The 16282-nt window shown below is 29.6% G+C and overlaps 1 protein-coding gene across 1 annotated transcript in view; it reads left to right on the top strand.

The window, feature by feature from the left end:
- LOC111617991 overlaps positions 1 to 16282 on the top strand; it is a 39983-nt gene that overhangs the window by 18564 nt on the left and 5137 nt on the right. Inside the window, exons 5-6 of the mRNA XM_023359398.1 lie at positions 5350 to 5661; positions 9219 to 9377. Of these exons, the coding sequence (XP_023215166.1) occupies positions 5350 to 5661; positions 9219 to 9377 (471 nt within the window). The remainder of the gene's footprint in view (positions 1 to 5349; positions 5662 to 9218; positions 9378 to 16282) is intronic.

Raw genomic sequence — 16282 nt, 5'->3', positions numbered from 1 at the left:
TGATCTAGAGTTTCAGTGGATACACTACACCCAATTAAATTAGCTTCAGCTTTTTATTTCTTTTTGCAAATCGGCTCAACACATTTTTGGCTGTAATTTTCTGGGGAGGGCACCAGGTTAACCGGGGGGTCCGTGCCTACCATGCCCCTTCCTGGCTACGCCCATGATGACAGGATGGGATAGTCCTGTGATAGTTTGCAAATATTTATGCTAAATGAGTACTATCAGTTATAATACATCATTTTTCCACAAAAAGAAGGGTATTTGTTTAAACAAAAGTGAACCCTCTGTAGCTTGGGTGATAACTGGGAAAGTAGGAAAAGGACAGAAGGTTGATTTATGGATTTAATAGTCACTCACACACCTTTTTATAAATATATTTACATCTAATAGCAAGTTTAATGGAACCCTGAAAAGACAGTTTAAAAAAACCAGAGAAAAGTTTTGAGATGAAGAATACTATCTCATCCTATTCTTTGAGAGCTTAGCTTGAAAATGTCTCCATTACAAAGTGATAAAAGTGCCTGAAACAAAGAAATATTTTTTTATAAATCTTGTTAAATTCCTATTTAATGATATTGCCAAGAATGACATTTCTGAAATTTTAAATATATACAAGTTATAGTTTAGAGATAACCAAAAAATTTTAAAATAAATTTTTAAATGTACAGATTATTTCAACCATGTGTTTTGTTGCATAACTCTACATTTAGAAAGTTTTTAGAATATTATTTATCATTTGAAAATCAGATTTAGAATATAACAATAAAAATAGGTTAAGTAGAATGGTTAGGATGTTGTAATTTATAGTTCTTAACTTTGTCTATGTCTACTCAAATTGCTTTTTTTTCTAACTTGAAAATTTTTATTTGTTTAGTGCNAGAACAAACACAAGAAGAAGCGACGTAAAATAATGAATACCAATTGGTCTTCCCTTGTCTTCGGGCTACAATTCGAAACTTTTTGGAGTGTGGGAGCCCACCGCTTGTCAGGCAGTTGTCCTCATTATTTGTCTGTTTTTTTTTTTTTTACTCTGGTTTATTTGTAAATAAATGTGAAGCGTGCACTGTGGGATCCCACCTCTTCCTCCCTCTTCCTGCCCCCCACTTTCATCCCCTATCCTTCGCATTTCTCCCTCTTCCTTCATTTCTTTTCCCCTCCTGGTCGTACCTATGAGTGATACCAGGAGTTCCCCACTTTTCATAAATAAAATAAAATAAAATAAAATGCTGTAAAACTGGCCTTTCAGGAATTCAATGGTCTTGTGAATATGGGAATCTGGGTTAAGAGAGGATACTCTTATTCAAGTTTGGCTTCAGAGCTATGAGATCCACCCACTTTGTCAGTAGATGGGGATTCTTATTTTAATGATTTCTTAGTTAACAAGAAGCTCTTACGACCTTCCCTAAATTCTCGTGACACCTGCCAAAATTGCACATTAGGCCCACAATATGAGCTCTCTCTGAGGGGAGGACTCATTGATTCCCGATAAGACATCGGCATATATTTTAGGATCAAGAATCAGACCATTTAAACAAACTAAAACAAAATTTAATGAAAATTTCGAAAATAAAAATACAGGTAATTGATAACTACAAGTAACTCCTAATATTCCTATTTGATGTGTGAGAGAGAGAGTTTACATATCTAGACATATTACCTCAACTTGTAAATGGCAATTTTGCATTGAATGACAACTGTTCAGATGAGGCGAGGAGACTTGGGAGACGGTTGGAGGAGATTGGCTCAAATTGGGGAAAAATGGCATGAAAGGGTTGGAGTAGAACAGCCTTGAATGGCAGGAAATGGCCCTTTTTATACATAAATCCCTCCAATCGGATTTTGGAATTTGTAACATCTGATGGGACATACAGATGAGTCAAACTGCCAGATGTTCATTAAAATTTGTGATAATATCTAGTTAAAGAAAGTTTTGTTCCCCCCTTTTTTCACAAAAGTGACAAAAAGTGTCGCTTTTTTAATGGGAAAAATTACTTTAATTTAATTTCATTTAGTTTATTAATTTAGTTTTATACTTTAAGAAAATAAGATTTTTCATTTCTTATTTATAGGTGTGGGGTTATTCAGTCAGATAAAATTTATTTTTGTAATAAAATTATACTCTGTCTCCAGAATCTCACACGAATATTGCTGCAAAAGTATCTTACAGTTAAATTCCTTAATTTTATTGGAGTGCTTACATGATGAGGCCATTTTTTATGAAAGGGCTTTAATACTTATGAAGGAAATGTGTGCTAATGTAATTTTATTGAGTGATATTTTGATTGACAAAAAGAGACTGTAAGTGCTTAGTTGTCCTCATTAACTTTTTATGGTAAAAATTTGTGAAAGTTTCTAGTATGTACTACAAACTTTCTAGTATGTACTACAAAGTTTTGTTACATTTGTTTCTTCCAATTTAGACATTTAGACAATCTTTCCAATAAAATTATCTCATTCAGACTAATTTACAATTAGTCTGAATGAGATAATAATACTATGATACAATGTTCAATTTAGGTTTGAGAATGAAACTGTATCCATGTGAACACACACATTTCCAAATCCAGGCATTAACAGAAACTGAAATGTCCATCCAAAAAATTGTAAAACTTTTAAACATGTCTACTACTATGATAAAAAGGTCCAAAAATTATTCCAAACTAATGCTGCTGTATGGAAGGATATAAAGACATTTCCCAACAACATATCACTTATGTTGATGCAGGATGAGGCTAAATGCTATATATACAACCATGGTTGCTCTTGATTCATTTGGTTTAAAGGTTTGGAAAGACTGGCCTGAAAAAATTCTTCAGACCATAGTCCTGTTGAGCATCTTTGGGGAAGGTTAAAACAAAATGTGTTTCAAGAACCAAGACTATGAAACATTAATGAAACATCAGGTACTGGAAGACTGGAACTTGGTCATAAAATATGAAATTTATAATCTTGTCAAAAGTTTTCAGTAACATGTAAAACAAGGTCTGAAGTTGAAATTGTGAAACACTGACTATTGATGAAGTTACACTTTTTAGGAAATGGCTGTTTATTTCTGTTTTTGTGTAATTGATTCAAAGCAATAGGTTCAATTTCAATAACAGCTGTAACAGAAACTGTTGTTACACCCTGTATTTTATTCTCTCATACAGGAAATCCTCATTAGTTTGAGCTTCAAGGGACAAAATAATTATGACTGAAGTACAGTGGGCGATCAGTTAACGAACAGATCAGATAACGAACACTTTCGCGAAAGATTTTTATGTTCAGATAATGAACACCCTACAGAACAAACACAAGAAGAAGCGACGTAAAATAATGAATACCAATTGGTCTTCCCTTGTCTTCGGGCTACAATTCGAAACTTTTTGGAGTGTGGGAGACGTCAACATCGACACTCAAGCCAGTATATACCAATCGGATAGTATTCCTCTGAACTTTGAAACTCTCCCTTGTAATTCCAGCCTTTTATTTTTCTGACAAAACAATTCTTTTATGTATTTGTGAGACTGTCGGGCGGGCACTCATTAAGTTTTGCGTCTGTTTTTCTTTTCAAAAGGTGAGAGTATAATAGCAAAGGTAGAGAGTGGGCAGAAGATGCCTAATGTTGCTGGGCAGTATAGCGTGAACAGGTCTACAGTAGGCTGCAGTTCAATCTTATTTAAGAAACATACTGTATAATCAAGAAGACTCAAGCAGCTAAAGGAATAACAAAAATCACATCTGAGAAATAAAGAACATTGAAGAGCTCATAATGGAACCTGAAACAGACTGACATCAGAAGAACACTAAGAAACTCGGCGAATATGTTTTCTTCTGAAAAAAGAGGATTAATGTCGATATCTGCTATTAAAGATCTTTTGAAAAAGTGGGAGGATGTCAGAACAATGGTCTTAGAATGGCATCCAAACCAGGTTGAGGTTAATATGCTACAATTACAATGCTATTAATTATTTTTGAAAAATTCTGAAGAGAGAAAAGCAATCAACATTAGACAGATTCTTTTACCTCCACAAATGGAAAAAACATGACTAATAAAACGCAAGACTGTGTATGTATATATTTTTATTATTACATATAAATAAACATAATAAGAAAGTTTATATTTTGTATTTTGGTGGGGTCTCCAGAACAAATTAATTAAATTTCCATTAAAACCTATGGTAAATCGATAATCGGTTAACGAACAATTTGGATAGCGAACAAAGTCTTGGAACGGATTATGTTTGTTAACCGATCACCCACTGTATTGAGTTTTAAATTATCTGAGATTACATATTTTTGTAGAATATGCCAAATGCCATATAACTGATATAATTTGTTAAACAAAAGGAATATGGCTATGTATATAAATGAGGGTGTTTGTTTGTTCACTATACATTCCTAGGCCATTTGACCAATTGCTAAGGAACTCTACAGTTATGTTTACACATTTTTAACTTAGGTAATGTTGTACATTTCACCCCAAAATATCAATTGCATTTCTATAAATCAATTAATTTCTATCTACATTCGATTTGCTGATTTACGTGTAGCACTATCTATTGGCAAAAAATTTAACAAAATAATAAACTAAGCATAATTTTTAAAAAAATATATATATATTATATTCACTTAATTACTGTGACAATGATATAGCACAATTTAGATGCTCTACATCAGGGGTCACCAAACTTTTTTCTCAGCAAGGCCACATAACTATTTTGGTCAATACATTACACTGAATACACAAAAAATAAAGACAACCAACATATTTATTTACCATACCCAAACACAATCACTGCAGCACGATCATAATCTTCCTTCTTAGAAACTTCCTTGCAGGTAGTTACACAAAAAGTGCTCTGATATCCAAAGTTGATGAATTTTTTATTTTCATGATTTTCCTAAAAATTATATTGTTGGATGCAAAAATCATATTGGACCACTTCTAGCATTTATACTTGCACTTATTTTCATTTTTTCTACATAGTAAGTTTATCTACAATCTATGATATTTCCATACATATAATTTTATGTTACGTCATTTGTGGCACAGTGCGGCGGTGGGCCAGATGAACTGACCTTGCAGGCCATAGTTTGGTGACCCCTGCTCTATATCATTACTGAGACAGGTAGTCATATTTCGAACTAACCAAATTCCTTAACACAAATTCCTATATCCCAGCTGGGACAAATAGTATAGTTACAAACTAATGGAGTTTTAAACTATTCAAGTTTTAAATTAATGAGGATTTCCTGTATTTGTTTCAAATAATATGTATAAGTTAAATGATCAACAATTTTAATAGTTAATATTTATATGATTTCATTTGATATATATTACATAATATTTTAAAATATTTACAGGAAATTTAAACCAGTGACTGTTTTATCCTACATCTTAGCTGGAAGTTTTGTTTGGCTTTCTTGGTGTATATCTGACTCAAAAAGATCTACTGTATATACTATTTTAGATAGTCTGTTCATTTTTATAATTGTTGCTGTGACTATCGGTTATATCTCACATTATTTCATATATTATCACTTTAAAAACAATATTGAAGAAAATCTTAAACAGTTAAAAGAATTATCTAATACAAGCATTAACATTAATAGTTTAATAAAGAAGTTAATAAATATTGTTCAAGAAGCAGAAATTATTGCAAGAGGTTTTACATTGTAAGTAAACAAATTATTTATTATAAAATAAAGTTTCTAATAATTTTAATAAAAACATCTTTATGTTTTATTATACAACAAACAAGATTTTTATAATTATTATTGTATAATAATTCCAATTTACTTCTTATTAAAAATTTATGTAGTGTTTACTGTAGTTGTGAAAAAATTGTGGCAAATACTGTTGACAAACAGAATTTTAAAAATTATATAAAAATGAAATATAAAATTCATTGATAAAAATTGTATTTTTCAAAAATGGTCAAGATGAAATGAATTTATAGAAGCAGAATATAATTTTGAATGCAAATATAATATACTGTATAAGTCATGTATTTAATTAATGATGATGATTAAAGATAATGCAAAATTAACACTTATCAAATACATTAAACTAAATAATTAATTGAATTTATAATTTAAATATTGTTAATGAAATAAAGAAAATTATAATATGTAGGTTATTTTCATTTATTTGCTTAATTTCAAATTTAAATGTTTTACTAGAGGAATTTTCTTAACAAAAATTAAGATTTATAGTCTGTCTTTTAATTAAAATGAATATGTATGTTGATAGTTAAGCATTCTGAAGAATTTCATTTTATGCTCTCAATCTGAGATAAATTTTAACAAAAAAATTTTAATAGTCTATTAAATTTCAGAATTCCTTAGCATTTTTATGCCATGAATTTAAACTTCAAAGTTTTTATTTATCTTTTAATCAAAATTTTATTATGTCTGTCAAAATAATCAATCACTTACTAAAGAACTATAAATATTTAAAATTTTTAGGTTCATGAAAACAAAAAAAAATATTTGCTTGTTATAACAGTAGTAGTAATATACAACTTGTCCAGCTTTAATTTAAGAAATTAGACATTTTAATGTTTAATATTTTCAGTTAATTTTAATTTTTATTTTTTCCAAAACTGTAAATAAGAACTTTGTTTTTGAAATATGAAATAACATTTTTAAAACTAAAAAATTAAAATAAAGAGAATTAAATTCAATAATGGCAATAAATAAATAAATAGTTTTCTGTTTTGTTTAATTTAGCATTTTATGTGGATAAAATTTCCATATAATAATTACGTTTTATATATATTTATATTTAATATTATATTAAATATTTCCGTTTTAAATTAATATTTTAAATAACTTAGATTTTAGGGTTTATGTAAATGTTCAGTTTTATATTTTTAGTCTTTCAAATTATATTGAAGGCTGTACAAAATTTGTTACAATTTATTTTATTTATACAAACATTTTTACTATATATATGTAAATTAATGTTTTGAATTATCTTTTAAATTATTAGCTGTATGTTCAGAAAAAATTTTATTTGCATCATCTTGCATGCTCAAGGCAGCATGCAAAGCCATGCAGAGAAACCTCATAATTTTCCCTAGCCATTTTTCAGCAGTATCTGATTGCTTTTCCTTTAGTATTTCAACCAGACAAAAACCTTTCATACTGATCTTGAAATCCTCTATGACTTTGTAATTTAAACTGTCTCTCTATTTTTCGTAGGAACCAAGATAGGATTTGACCACATAAAAAAAGGAAATTGATAGTTATGGCTACTATATTATTACTACAGATTACTATAGTGTTGTGTACTTGTATTTAGCTAATATGTAGCAGAAGCAAAATACAGCTAGGTGTGATTTTTTTTTTGTTTTGTCTACACCCTGTGTATGAAAAATAAATGGGGTTACTGATTTTCAAATATTTATAAGAAAGATTTATTGCAATCTTTGTTTTAAAAAAGTAAATACTTTTAATAAATGATGAATAAAATACATTGTTTTTTAAATATATTTCTTCAGTTGAATTGCTGAATTTTTAAAGTTTTGAATATTTTTTATTAATTGTTTCATATAATTCAGATATGGGTGATATAATGTTACTTGATTGAAAACAAAATGATTTTTCAATCAGTTTATAATAGTGGTTCCCAATTAGTTTTTCCTGTGTACCACGTCAAGAAAGAGCTCAAACTCACGTACCCCTTATAGCAGAAATTCATATTAATCCATACTATTATTATAAATTCGAAGGTAATTCTGTCTGCTGTCTGTCTGTTACCTTTTCATGTCTAAACCACTGAACAGGTTTTAATAAAATTTGGCACAGAAATATCTTACATGTTGAAGATGGACATAGGCTACATTTTACTATGAGAAAATATCTTACTCCCACGAGAAAATTCGATATAATGCGGGCAAAGCTGTGGGTAGACAGCTATTGATAAATAGAATAAGTTTTTTTTTACATTTATTACCTTTAAAATACAATTCTAATAATAATGAAAATAACATAAGGTTATTTAATTTTAATGTGACAAATGTGCACAATTTTCTTTGCACAACTTTGTAAAAACTGGTTGCTTTTTGGTCAGCTTCAGTCTCAAGTCATCTTCGAGTTGAAGTCGGTGACAATCATTGGCATAGCTAGAGTTTTGTTATGGGGGCCTAGTAGAGGCCAGCCTGACACAAAATTGAATTATTTCAAATTATTGTTCATTAAAATGAAATTTCCATAGGAATCGACAATAACTTAACACAGATGTTTAGTTTTCATGTTTGTCATGGCCAAAAATCTGCTCTCGCAGAGGTATGTTGTGCAAAATGGTAGTAAATATTTTATTGCTGCTTTGCTGACATGATGATAATGATAATTGTACAATTTTTGTTTCTTGCATAAGAATTTAGGTATTATCACAAATGCATTTTTTTTTTAATGAAATTTTGAGAATATTTTTAGTTATAAATAAATGAATTTGTACATTCCACATCATGTTGTAAATTGCCAAATTTTTTAGGGTCTCCCCATTATTTTTTTGATTGCTTCATCTCATGCATTTAAATTTTAGATAGACCAATTTTAGATTGCCGCGTGTACCCCTTCATGCAATTTTGTGTACCCCAGGGGTACGCGTACCACTAATTGGGAACCATTGGTTTATAATATCAATAAGTTTCATATTTATTCAAAGTAATTTCTGTAATTTCTCCAGAGCTTCCAGCCTTTAGCAACTTCACATTATTTATTTTGATGATATTAAAAGTTGATACATTCATTTTTAAATGAAAATAACAAATATAAAACTAACACTTTTTCTCAATTGGTTCCTATGCCAAGAATAAATTAATTGAGCCTTAATTAAAATACTCTTTTATAGTGGAAATAAGAGAATTTTAGTTTTATAAATAAATAAATATTAGGAAACTTGATAGATATTTTAAATCAGTAATTTTATGTATATAAATTATTTTATTGGAAGCTATAATGAAAGTAATAAAATGAGTTTTAGAAATTATATAATTACATATAAAATAAATTTTTAGGAGTCAAAACACATATTAATAAATGTAGTTTAATTTTAGTTTTTATATTTACATTATCATAAGTGCATTTAAAACTCATAATGTGTAAAAAAATTTGTTTTTTGCATACTATAATAATATAATAATTATGATTAACATGATTGAATATGTTATAATAATTTTTATCATATAAAAAAAATTCAGTGATTTAATTTTTGTGTATTGCAGTGCTTCTTTAAAAGTTCCAGCTCAAAGATTGGAATTCTCATCAAGATCTTCTGGAATGTCAGTTAAAAGACAGTATCCTGAACTTAGAGAAAATATCTTTTGTTGGATAAGAAATATATATTACAGATATCGTCAAGCCACACTTGATTTATATCATCTATATCCTTTTTAATTATAACTTAATAATACATAAAATTTTGCATAATACTTTTTCAATATATTCATTAGAACAAACAATATAGTATATTTTTAATGTCTATAAATAAAATGTAAGCAATATATAGTTGCTTCAGTTATTTAATATTTTCAATAAGTTATATACTGTTATGATGCTATTATAAATATCTGACATCACTAGTCATAAATATGACTGATAAGGCAGAGATTAAGTCTTTCATGTTAAAATACTTTCTTCCTTGATATTTATATTATATTATGAGTTTGTTTACTTGGAGTGCACACTGACTAAAATGTAATAAAAAATTGAATTTTAGAGTTGTGTAACGTCTATCTTTGTTTATTGACATGATGATAGAGAACTTGATGGACTATGACAAAATGTCATCAATGTAAGTTTGATAAACATTATCAGCTTTTATTTCCTAGTCATTTTGATTGGCAGTTGAAAGGGTGACTTTTTCCCTCGGGATTAGTCTGGTTTACAGGTGGGTCTAAGATTGATATTGGATGATTCTTGAATTTATGGAGATATAGGTAAGAATTTTAGTATATCATTCAATGGGTTCCCATAGTACAGTAGAGCATCATTTATCTGAAAGCCGATCAACCGAAATGCCGGTTAACTGAAAGTGCTCCAGTTGGACTGTGTCGTGCTGAATCAAACGTTTTTGATACTAGATTAACTTCCAAAATATAATTTCTTTGTTTTTATCTTTTTCAATATATTTATTTTATTTGTACAAAATAAAGAAATAATTTTTAATGATATAATAGCCACGATTATTATTTTTAAAAATTTACATTAGGCTTAGCATCGACAAAAATTCAATCCAAAGCAACACGCAACTGAGAAAAATTTCAACATGGGATAGGATAATATATTTTTTCGTATGTAATTGGTTATCCAAAAAATAAGTTATCTAAAGAACCTCAGTCCCCAATTGATTCGGATAAACGACGCTCTACTGTTTTTCAAATGAAAGTATTTACTATCATCTGGTGTGTTTACACTGTTTTGAGTAGATACTTCTTTAGTGTGACATTATTTTTAGTAATCAGGCTGCTTTGAAAGAATTTTGACTCTTAAAGAACTCTGTCTTAAGTTTACATTAGCATTTATATGAAAGCATTTTTTTATTATCTGAACTGGCTGTCCACAATAATATTTTTCTCCTATGGATATGGAACCTAAGAAGAAACTTACATGCTGACTCATTGAGTAAACAGGGTGTTTCTAATTGCCTTATAGGCTTGCACCAATTTTAGGTGTTTCTTTAATTACTTTTTCTAGAGTTGTTAAAACTGGATTTTTTACCAATCATCTGACTTAGTGAAGAAAACTACTAATTTGAAGCATGGAAATTGTCTTTATTATACTGTAAGGTCTTGTTTTATGCGGATTTTTTTAATGCAATTTTTAAGTTGTGCGGTTTGTATTTCATCCAAAATTTTTTTGGACAAACATACATATAGGCTTGTTTAGGAAGCCCGCGTATAGACAGTCTCCAAAAATCGTGGGACGCTCAAAGCTCACTCCATTTGTTCCACTGACATATAACGTTTATGGATGTAAAGGACAGCTAGATCTACCTTAATCGCTTTAGTTCCTAGCAATTTTTGATATAAATGTAATTAAACATAAAAAATACTTAAAACTGAAAAAAAACAAAAGAAATGCGTTAATTTTGAAGAAAAAGCTTCAAAGTTTAACTTCCTTTGTCTTGCCCTTCTGTGAAATTTAACACCGATGAGTCAGTTTATACATCTGGATGACCTTGAACACAGCTGGAGTTGGATTTCCCGGGGCATTCTCATAAACGTCGCGGGAGGACAAGGGTTTAAAGTAGGGTGAACACTAGCTGGCCGTATATTTTTAAATATTTTTAAAAAATTTGGAGACTTAAAAAACATTCCAAAAATTCAAAAAAAAAATTTTAAAAATGGCCTTAAGGACCGTGTTTTATGAAACGCTATGTAACCTGCCCGAGTTAACTCGGGCGAGGAACTAAAGTTTTAATTAACTCTTCACATCCAGATGTTAGTGATTTATTTTTAGAGTGAGCTTTTGCAATTCGGGGATTCCCCTTGTATTACTTTTCAATAAAATAAACTGAATTAAGTTTGAATACAAGTTTATTTAAAGCTTTTATATGAATTTCTTTCAGACATTCGAAGTAATTTATTAAGCAGCCTATTTCTTTTAATTTCTGCGAACTTTTTTATGCGATTTTAAGTTAATTTTAACTCGTTGTTTTGGTTTTATGCGATTTTAGAAAATTACGGAACGTATCCCTACTTTTTCAAGGCAAGTAAAGTCTTTTTTTATGCGATTTTTTTTTATGCACTTTTCTGTAGAACGTATCCACCGCATAAAACGAGACCTTACAGTACTTATTTGATTTGAAAACTGAAGTTCTTGGTTTTGATAAATATTATTTTAATTTTTTTAAAGTTAATGTTGTGGATGGTTTCTGTCGTTTTTACAAGCATTTATTGACTACAATGTTCCTTCTCATTTTTGTGACCTCTGCATCTTAATAGTAAATTTGGAATTTTAATAGTTTTGAAATTTTTTTCAGTTTTTGAAATGGTTCATATATTTTAAATACGTTTGAATGTTAATGAACAATAAATAAGACGTTTTCAAGCATTTATTCTTAAAATCTTGTTGTTATACATAATTAAGTATATTTATATAATTACTTAGTGTAAATATACTTACATATAATTAGTAAAATTTTCATATATGAAAATGTTTTCATAAACAATATGAACATTTTCTATGTTATTTATGCACATCTTTATGGATGAATTTATATATATATATAAATTATATATATTTTATTTAAATGTATAAATACTAATTTATTGATGACAATCTGTAATTTTAGAAAATTTCAAAAAGAAAGTAATCTGCTCTCTAGCAATCTAAACTACAGTGATTTAATCTACAGTGTAATCTTAATATTAATAGAATAATATATTGCATTAGTTTTATTCATATCTTATGTAATCAATCTATTTTCACCTTCTATATAGATAATAAAAATATATGTTCATTCTGTTAATGATACAGAGATATTTTTTTATTGCAAATTGACTTTTAAAGAAAATATTGATAGAATTATTATTGTGAGGCCAGGACATCACTCCCCAATGGGAAACTAGCTGCCGAGTTAAAGCCAATAAATTGGTGAATTATTTTGTAAACATGACCAGGGCTGCAGAGGAATTGGGTGTGATACGATTTAATTGTTACATTCCCAGACCAAATTGACATGTCCCCAATTGTGGAAGGAGGGAGAGAGATCAACCGCCATCTTACACAGAGTTTAAAGTGGAAATTTGCAGACCCTCTTTTGGAGGAGGAGGTGGTTGGGACTGATTGGACCCAGCTGCGCCTTCTCTGAGTCAGAAAAACACATTACACTAAAATTTACGGGACCATCACTCAGAGAAGGGCGTGACCTGACTTCGGAGGGGAGTGGCCCAAATTGTGCCCCTGGCAACAGACCAGGGACCAATAAAGTTACAGGGGACCACCATTCAGACTAAACAAAAAGTGGGATTTTGGGTAAAAACATATAAAAGCCCGAAATATAACCTCCCCATGTCCTTGGGAGGTTATAGGAAGATGAGATCAAGAATGTGTCCCAGAAATTCAGACTAGGAGTATATAAAAGGACCCTCATCTATGAACCCTAGAATGGAAGGGATCTGGGGACCCGACTTCCCCGTAACGACTCTCCATCCCTTCAACTTCCTAGATACGCGAGAGACGAACTTTCTTTGGACCTTTTATACTGGATTGCCAGAGATGACCCTTGATACCGAATTGCCAGAGGCAAACTTTTCATCAGATTGTGTTTGACCCTGCAGAGATGGTTGTAGTGCCTCTATTTATGTAAGCATGATTTTCTATACAAATAAACATGTTCAGTTGGAAATATGATCTCTGTGTGAGTCTCTTTGTATCCTGCAACCACTACTCCCATACTTCCAAAGACTTCTCCTGTCATCCTGACTGATTGTGGGAAAAGCGAGGGTCATAACCTTTCACCTAAGGCAGACCCTAGGCGAGTGGCATTGGACAGTTTTAAAACCTTACATTATTATTCTATCAATATGATCTTTCAATATATTTCAAAATTGTGGAGATTTTGTATTTCTACAAAATCTCTACAATTCTGAAACATATATAGAACATATGAACAAAGAGCAAGTTTATATCTTATAAACTTTCTCGGCTATTTTTCAGTCTTTTTGAAAAATTTCAATACAAAATAACAGCCTAATGTAACAGCTATGTACTAGTCATTGTAACATTTGTCAGAATCAAATTTCTCATTTTTCGAATCATGGCCACCATCCTAAATTCTAAATTTCGCTAGAATTGAAATGTTATTTTCTTGGTTATTTTTTAGTTTTTTCAAAAAATTTTAATACCAAATAACAGCGTAACGTAACAGCTATGTACTAGTCATCATAACATTCGTCAGAATCGAATTTCTCGATTTACGAACAATTGCCGCCATCTTGGCGGCAAGTTTACATCTTATAAACTTGCTCTTTGTTTTTTTTTTCCCTGAAACTTTTAATCCTTGATTGATTACTGTCTTCTAGTTTGGTCAGCTCAAAATACTTTCTGTGACCATATTAATAAACATTGATTAAATATTCAGCAACAATCTCTTTTTTATTCATGCAATTATATCCATGGGGGAACTTGAAAACTCCTTACATAAACGTTTAAAATTTATATAATTTTTATGTAAAAGAAAACTGTGTCTTTTTAAATTATTGTTCTTTGTATTTTATGGGCATTCTTGTTTGTTGGAGAAATTGTTTTTTTTTTTCCCAAATGGGCGTTACTAGCAATACAATCAATCAATGCTTTATTGTATGAACCTTAGTTTGTTACAAGGGGATAACAGAAACAAAAATCAGTGATAATATTTAACAAGTTAATAATTTAGTACAAAATAACACAAAATAAAATAGAGTAATACTCAGTTTTTGAAAAGCACAATATATTAATACAGTAGAACCTCGAAAACTCAGCACTCCGGATAACTCGGCCACACCCTGGCAGGGCAAAAAATCCTTAGTTAATTAATTTTCATTTTATAGACAGCTTTATAAAAGTATAAAAGCTCTCATAAAGTATTTTTCTGAGGTCTGTCTTATCAGGTAAATTACTGTACACAGTGTATTCATTAATTTTCATTTTCATGTAGTAAAGGCTCTATGCCTTCATAAAGGATGTGCTTTTCCTTTGTTTAAGGGTATTTGGGCAGTTTATTCTCTGTTATATTCTCAAGCAAACAATACATACAAGTACAGTACAGTATTTTCTGAGGAAACACTCATACTTATTTTTTTAACCCCATTCCCGATAACCCGGCATTTTCACAAACTCGGCCACTCTTCGGTCCACATTAGGCCGAGTTTTCGAGGTTCTACTGTAATATTTTTCCAAGACTTAAACCTTACTAAATACTTGTCCCTACTAACTTTAAATTTAACACAACAAAGAAATACATGTTCCCAAGTTTCATATACTTGCATAATACAGTTACTACATATTTTTTCAGGATCTATTGTTAATCTGCTATTATATGTTAAGATATAATTTTGATCACATCTCAAATGAAGAAATAATTATTTAACATAATAATTTATATCATAAGCAAATAATCTTCACACATAAACATCATTTTAATGCTACAATATAATTGAAAGTGCTTTTTCTTTTCTAACATAGACCATACTTCTTGTATGTTTTGTTCACAGCACAGTTTTATAATTAACAGTTGATAACAATTCAATCAAATGAGGATTCTGAGATAGCCATAGAAAAGAAAAACCAAGTTGATCCAACAGATTTTTCAATGTCAACACTCAATTATATGTGCAATCATTTGTCATTGAACACAGTCTGTGAAGCATATCATATGATAGTTTAATGTAGCTTTTATCATCTGATTTTAAGGGATGTATCCAAAATAAAATTATTACTTTTATTGTAATTACCAATATTCTAGAATTCCAAACTCCAGTCACAACATGTACATTACTAGTAATACAGATATAAACATTGCATAACTCAATTCTTGATTAATACCAAATGATCTGTTATAAATACAATGGTACCTCAGGATATGAAATTAATCCGTTCTGAAACTGATATCGTATTATGAAAATGTCGTAAGGTGAATCATTTTTTCCCATATGATTACATGTAAAACCAAATAATTTGTTCCAACATGAAAAACACACTCAAATTAAAGCTAAGTAGTACATTTAAAAAAAAAAATAACTATAGTAAGGAAAACACTGAAAAATGCATTTTGTAGTTGTAAATGTATAAATAACTATAATAGAATAATAATTGATAAAAAAAAATGTAGTTTTATTTGCACTTTACCTTTGAGGATANAGCAAAAGATTCTCATTGGTTTGCATTTGTCAAATGATCTAGTATGTACTGTCAGTTACCTAGTAGATGTTTCCGAGAAAGATACTGTAAATTCAGTTTTCAAGAATAGGATCACTGTAGATAGTAAACTAGTAGAAGAAACGTATTGACCACTTGTTTTTAGACTAGTTAAAAAAAAAAATTTGTTCTGAATTATACTAAATAAAATGTACTGGATAAATTTTCATACAAATTTGTATGTTTTTAAGGCAACCAAAGCCAGGTCCAGAAATAAAAAATGTTGCATCTTTAGAGTTTATTTTATAAATACTCTCAAAATTCTCATCACCTATTATTAATCCAGAAATAATATTTTAAACTAGCTGTTACCCACGACTTTGCCCATGCAGATTTTGCAGAAAACACCATTTATATTCAGTATTTCAACAACCATAATAATTGTTAT

Source organism: Centruroides sculpturatus, unplaced genomic scaffold, assembly GCF_000671375.1.
Source record: "Centruroides sculpturatus isolate CEXI.00-Female unplaced genomic scaffold, Cexi_2.0 scaffold36, whole genome shotgun sequence".
Classification (NCBI taxonomy): domain Eukaryota; kingdom Metazoa; phylum Arthropoda; class Arachnida; order Scorpiones; family Buthidae; genus Centruroides; species Centruroides sculpturatus.
This window is presented reverse-complemented; position numbering and strand designations above follow the sequence as displayed.